Source organism: Oratosquilla oratoria, chromosome 39, assembly GCF_046742065.1.
Source record: "Oratosquilla oratoria isolate Oo_2021 chromosome 39, ASM4674206v1, whole genome shotgun sequence".
Taxonomy (NCBI): domain Eukaryota; kingdom Metazoa; phylum Arthropoda; class Malacostraca; order Stomatopoda; family Squillidae; genus Oratosquilla; species Oratosquilla oratoria.
In genome coordinates, this window is record NC_134815.1 from 30,335,579 (window position 1) to 30,342,659 (window position 7,081).

Genomic DNA, 7,081 nt, shown 5'->3' on the forward strand with positions numbered 1-7,081 from the left:
TCACGGTGACGTAGGGGGACAAAATGTACAAAATAGATCGGATGACCGTAATCGACCAGATGTCCGTGATGGGGGAAATTTTAATTTTGATAGGAGAAATGTTAATGAGGCATTGAATGTCAATAAAGGACCAAATAATAATAATAGAGCAAGGCATAAATAAAAAACAAAATGATAATATAAGACATGACATTGAAACTCAAAATGTGTCAAAAAGAAATAATCACGAGTTTCTTAAAACTATGTACTTTAATGTTCGTAGTATTAGGAAGAAATTCCAAGAAACAGACGTATGTCAAAAGCAAAAATTTCGATATGATAGGAATAACTGAGACATGGTTAAATGGTACAGAGTTCGAAGCTGAATTTAATATTGCGGGATTTAAACACTTTCATCAGGATAGAAACCACAAGAAAGGTGGGGTGTTCTATTGTACGTTAAAAACAATGTTCATGCTTGTATTTTAGAGAAAGTGAAACAGGATGCATATGACAGTTTGTGGGTTGAGTTAACCCTAACAAATGGACAAAAAATGAATATAGGTGTAATATATAGGCCAAAGACATTATCATTAGCAGACGACAAACTGTTATTTCAAGAACTGTCTAGTTTCTGCAACCGGGATTTATTGATAATGGGTGATTTCAATTTTACTGACATTGATTGGATGACCCTTGAACATGGCCATATAGGTAGTCGCTTGATTGATTTTCTTGGTGACAATTACTTAATTCAGCATGTAAAAGAGCCCAGTAGATATGGAAACTTGCTCGATTTATTGATCACTAGCCGCGAAAGCATGGTAACTGATGTAGAAGTCGGTGAATCTGTTGCAAATAGCGATCACAACTTAGTCAGATTCAAACTCCTAAACAATTTTAGAATAGATACTTGTGCTTCTAAAATACCCGATTTCAGTAAAGCTCAGTTCATAGAACTACGTCAGGAGCTTCAGCTTACAGATTGGGAGGCAAAATTAAACGAAAGGCCTGTAGATAAGATGTGGGAAATATTTCAAAATACGCTCACTAAGATGATTCAAACTTACATTCCTTTTAAGGACAGACGTCCCCCAAATCAGGCTCGCCCAAAGTGGCTCGACAAAGAAACTGAAAAAAGTATTGCTAAAAAGAGACAGGCTTATAAGAAATATAAGTGCTCGGGTGCATCTAATGACTATGAAAGTTATGTATCAATACAGAGAGATTTAAAAAAGACAATAAGAAAAAGAAAACGACAATACGAAATGAACATCGCTGATAAATCCAAAGAGAATCCCAAAGAATTCTACAGTTACATTAGAGATAAAAAGGTTGTTAGGAATCACATTGGTCCACTATTATCTGCTGACGGTCAGCTTGAATATTCAAATGAAGGAATGTGTAATATCTTAAACAATTATTTTAGCTCGGTATTCGTAAACGAAACACCTCAAAGTGAATTCCAAACTGAAACCTGTGAAAAGTCTGGGGTAAACTTACTCACTACGGTAAATATAACAAAAGAAAAAATTAAAAGGTGTATAGACAAACTCAAAGTTAATAAAACACCAGGGCCTGACGGTTGGCATCCAAGAATCTTAAAGGAAATGAAAAATGAGATTGTTGTTCCATTAGAAATTATTTTCAAGAAATCCATCATATCCGGAGATGTCCCAAGAGAATGGAAGCTAGCTAACGTTACTCCCATATTCAAAAAAGGTGACAAAAAGAAACCAAATAACTATAGGCCTATAAGTTTGACTTCGATCGTAGGAAAAATAATGGAAACTATCATCAGAGATGCTATCGAATATCATTTAGAAAGTAACCGTTTGATAAATGATAGCCAGCATGGTTTCAGACGGAAACGTTCTTGCGTGACTAACTTACTCGAATTCTACAACACAGTTATCTCCAATTATGACAAAAGAAACAATATAGATTTAATATATCTAGACTTTGCAAAAGCTTTTGATACCGTCCCACACGAAAGACTACTTACTAAATTAGCTTTGCATGGAATAAGTGGTAGCCTATTAGGTTGGACTAGTAATTGGTTGAAAGGTCGAAAACAGAGAGTTGTTTTAAATGGAAAAACTTCTGGATGGAAAAGTGTTGCAAGTGGAGTTCCTCAGGGTTCCGTTCTTGGGCCACTTCTATTCATAGTATATATAAATGATATAGACCATGGACTAAAATCTACTGTTTCCAAATTTGCTGATGATACAAAACTGTGCGGAGTGGCAAATGATCACTCAAACCAATTAGATATTCAAGAAGATTTAGATCAATTACAGCAATGGTCTGAAAAGTGGCTAATGAAATTTAACACAAGTAAATGCAAGGTAATGCACATAGGTAAAAATAACAGTAAGTACGATTACAAGTTATTTGGAAATTCGTTAACAAAAGTGGATAGTGAAAAAGATCTCGGCGTAATTATCAGTAACGACCTCAAATCATCCAAGCAGTGTATTTCAGCCTCTGAGAAAGCAAATAAGATTCTGGGATTGATTGCGCGATCTTTTGATTTCAAAAGTCCATCACTCATTAACAAGCTATATAAATCGTTAGTTCGTCCACATTTGGAATATGCTGTTTCCGTATGGTCACCGAATCTCATTAAAGACATTGACAGACTGGAAAAAGTACAACGGCGAGCCACAAAACTGATTCCAAATATCAAAAATAAATCATACGAAAATCGACTTAAGCACATGAATCTGTTTTCCCTAAAAAAGCGTAGACTCAGAGGTGACTTGATACAGGTCTTTAAGATTTTAAAGGGAATTGACAACATCAAAAGTGACCAAATTTTCACATTGAATGAGAATCAGACAAGAAACAATGGTCTCAAACTGTCCGGAAATAGATTCAATTTGGAAGTAGGTAGAAACAACTTTGCCAACCGTGTAGTTAATGAATGGAATAAACTTCCTGCACAGGTAGTGCAATGTAGTTCAGTTCGAAGCTTTAAGAATCATTTAGATAAATACCTAAGTAAGATGCTGTAATGATTATAATTTATCTTATTTGTTTTTGTTTTGTTATCATTTGTCTGTCTGATTTTCATTTATTATTAGTTATATGTCAATTTATAATCATTTACTATTTACCTTTTTGTTTGTTATTCAACTATACCTATGCATTTATTTATGTATTTTATTTATTTTTACATTATCATAGTTTTAATTTATTATTAATATGATTTATTATTTTTATTATTTTTTTTTTTTGCATCCGACCTAGATATGGATCAAAAGGTCTCCTGTCGGCATGCTCCGCCTTTGTAATCCTTTGTAATAAAAATCAAAACAGAAGTGCTCAGTATCTCTGAACAACTAGAGCCTCCGGAATTCACTATTAATCAACAACCTCTGAAAAACACTCAAGAGTTTACCTACCTCGGCTCAGTGCTCACTGACTCCTGTGACCTGACAAGCGAAATCCAACGCCGCATTGGTTTGGCAGCAGCAGCTTTTGGTAGACTATCACACAGAGTGTTCTTGAACCGCAACCTCACCACCACCACCAAGGTTTCGGTGTATAAGGCAATCTGTCTCTCCATCCTTCTGCATGGCAGTGAGTCATGGGTGCCTTATAGACGCCATTTGAAAAAGCTGGAGGTCTTTTACACCAACTGCTTACAGCGCATACTGGGTCTAAAATGGTGACACAAGGTACCTCACAGTGAAATCCATCGACGCACACAAATGGACCCACTGGAAACAGTCTTAACCCAACGTCAACTACGGTGGCTGGGGCATACCATCCGCATGCCAGAAGAGAGACTCCCACGTAAAGTTCTCTATGGAGAACTTGCTGAGGGCAGACGCCACCCTGGGGGCCCACGTAAACGACACAAGGACTATCTGAAAACAACGCTGAAAAAATGTGGCATCGAACCCACCACCATTGAAAATGTTGCTGCCGATCGGAGGGAATGGCGTTCTACATGCCAAAACGGCTTAGATACTCTCACTTCCACCTACAACGATCGGGCAGAACATCGAAGACGGCAAAGACATGCGGCACATCAGGCTGAGGGTAACTTTCCCTGTGATACCTGCGGCCGTATATGCAAATCGAGAATCGGACTCCACAACCACCAGCGAGTTCATCTGGCGTAATATCACTTCTAGGCATGGTGCAACGTCATCGTCGTCAGCGACGGACTACTATAAGCATACACGTGTGTATGTGTGTGTGTGTGTGTGTGTGTGTGTGTGTGTGTGTGTGTGTGTGTGTGTGTGTGTGTGTGTGTGTGTGTGTGTGTGTGTGTGTGTGTGTGTGTGTGTGCGCGTGTGTGCGCGTGTGTGGGGGTATGTATCCAATACACTGAACATGCATACTATGCGTATATACACAAACAAGCATATTTTTCAGTAGTTTCCGTTTATTCCAAAACTAGTTTATATACATGGCCAAACGTACAAGGCAAACTTACAAGACAGACATACAAGATAAATATTATTCTGAATGACCAGCGGCCAGCGCTGAGAAATTTGGTACACAAATATTCTAGCAAGCAAACATTAAGTATTTTTCCCTGAACAATTAAGAAAAAGACAAGTTTTGTCATTTCAAAATAAAACTTGAAAGTTATTCATAGCAACATTTATCCTCCTATGGCATATAGAAAATGTGGACAACCAAAATGAGGGATCTAAAAAATATAATCAACTGCGTGTCTTTGATTTTAGCCGAAGTATGATATTAGGGATATGGTGTCCAAATAGTAGAGGATGTTGGGCGAATTTTCCTCGGTTGTCTGTGTCTGCTCAAAGAAGGATGTGTCAGTAACTCTCATTGCTGACTAATTACACCTCTTAAAGTTCTTTTTTCCATTGCCTCTAACACGAGAATACTGTTTGTGAAAGCTTATGGCCTTCCTTCAACCGAACTGGTACTGGTGTAATGAGTTCGGACGTTAGGAGAGTTTTCGTTCTCATCCTTTATTTCTCTGGAGTTTCTTCCTGGAGAGGGTGGCTGGCGCTTAAAACGGCAGCAAGAGCAGATGCCGCAACATCTGGAACAGGATTGGAGTTGAAGACTTCAGCTTCTTCTGAAGGCTCAGCTGGAAGCACTTCGGGCACATCATCGAAAGAATTGAAGAGTTCGGAGGCAGACTCTTCTTCTGCTTTGACAACTGGTTGCTGAGGCTGAGACTCCTGGTCACTCTGTACGTCCTCATTCTCTACAAGCGGTACATCTTGGTCCATTTCTTCGTCAATCAGAGGCACCTGGTTAGATTCCTGGGGCGTGTAGTCCTCGGAAACATCTCCTAAGACAGCGTCGGTCTGGTGATTCTTGGTCTCGGGTGCAAGAAGAATGGAGTCAGATTGAGACTCAGAACCAGTGTTTCCCACATCGCTTATCATCTCAGGGACTGGTTTTTCTTGAAGGTCTTCAGTGGGTGTGGAGTCCTTAATTTCTTCTCCTACTATTTGCTCCTGGATAGATTCCCTTGCATCATGTGTTTCAGCAACCTCAAAGGCTGGAACATTCGTGTCATCAGTTTCCAAAGAGGGCACCAAAACTATGGGTTTGAGAATGGACTCACCAGGAACAAAACCGTCCTGTTTTTCTTCGGGTGAAACGTAAGGCGCGTCCTCCGGAGGAGCATATTCGACTGCAACAGGTTCGGGTTGAGACTCGTGAATCACGAGTTCCTCTTCATTTTCCGAAAACGGAACATAAAATTCTTCTTCTTTGGAAAGAGGTCCCACTGCGACAGGCTCGGGTTGTGGCTCGTGAATCACGAGTTCCTCTTCATTTTTCGAAAAAGGAACATGAAATTCTTCTTCTTTGGAAAGAGGTCCCACTGCGACAGGCTCGGGCTGAGACTCATGAATCACAAGTTCCTCTTCATTTTCCGAAAAAGGAACATAAAATTCTTCTTCTCTGGAAAGAGGCCCCACTGCGACAGGCTCGGGCTGAGACTCATGAATCATAAGTGCCTCTTCCTTTTCCGAAAAAGGAACATAAAATTCTTCTTCTTTAGGGAGAGATTCCACTGCGACAGGTTCAGGCTGAGACTCGTGGAGGGTAAGTCCGTAATCCTGTTCTCCGGAGGCAACGTAAGACTCCCCTTCTCTGGGATTGGCTGCAGGTTCAGGTTCAGGTTCTTGAAGAATAGTTCTTTCCTCTTCTTCTTTTTCTTCTTCTTTCGAAACGGAGACATAAATCTCCTCCACTTTGGAAGCAGGTGCTACCGTAGCGGACTCAGGGTTGGACTCATGAAGAGAGTACTCTCTTTCTTCATCAACAGTGGGAATAAAATATTGATTTCCTTTGGGAGCAGATGCAACCATACCGATCTCAGGTTGAGACTCATGAATGACAGATTCTTCTTGTTCTTCTTTGGATGGCACGTATAACTCTTCTTTGTTTAGACTAGGTCCACCTATGGGGGGATTACGCTCCGACTCATAAAGACCAATCTGTTCCTCTTGTCGTCCTCCAAACAAAGGTGGGTGCTCCTTGGAGGAGGATTCAAACAAGATAGGTTCGAATTGAAATTCCTGAGACGCAATTTGCTCATGCAGTTCCTCGAGCGGAGAGAAAGGTTCATCCTTCTCGTGGGCGGATACGACAACGTTAGGTCCCGGTCGGAATGTGTACAGGGATTCCTCTCTCTCCTCTTCTGGAGGGGACGCGCCTATGATTGGTTGGGGTTGAGGTTCATGATGGGTGAAGTAGCCTTTCTTTTCTTCAGATGAAGTCAAGTCTTTATCCCCGTAGAGTGGAGAGACCACCGCAGCGGGATTTGGGTGCTTTTGGAAAGGTGCATATGTTTCCTCCCGCACGGGAGCAGACGACCCTGTGAGAACGGGTGCCGGCTGTACTTTGTGCGGGATCAAATGCTCATTGAAATAAGGTGCTGCCACCCTGTGAATAGGAGGGTTCTGAGATTCATGGGGCTTGAAAGTCTCCTCTCTTTCATTATAAGGAACGTAGGGCTCGTCCTGGTAATCAGAGAATTCAACACCCTCTAAGGCACCTTCCCTAGCCATCTCTTCATGTTCTCGTTTAGCCTTCTCGATCTGTGCGATGGCGTGAGGGGGGATCGGATGGAGACTCTGAGGAGCTTTAGGAA

The 7,081-nt window shown here is 40.7% G+C and overlaps 1 protein-coding gene across 1 annotated transcript in view; it reads right to left on the minus strand.

Annotated features, from left to right (window-relative positions):
* Positions 1-4,382: 4,382 nt before the first annotated feature.
* Positions 4,383-7,081, minus strand: part of LOC143020127 (uncharacterized) — a 3,734-nt gene continuing 1,035 nt past the window's right edge. The window contains exon 2 of the mRNA XM_076176283.1: positions 4,383-7,081. This exon is cut by the window's right edge and continues 80 nt beyond it. Within this exon, the coding sequence (XP_076032398.1) occupies positions 4,938-7,081 (2,144 nt within the window). The 3' untranslated portion in view covers positions 4,383-4,937.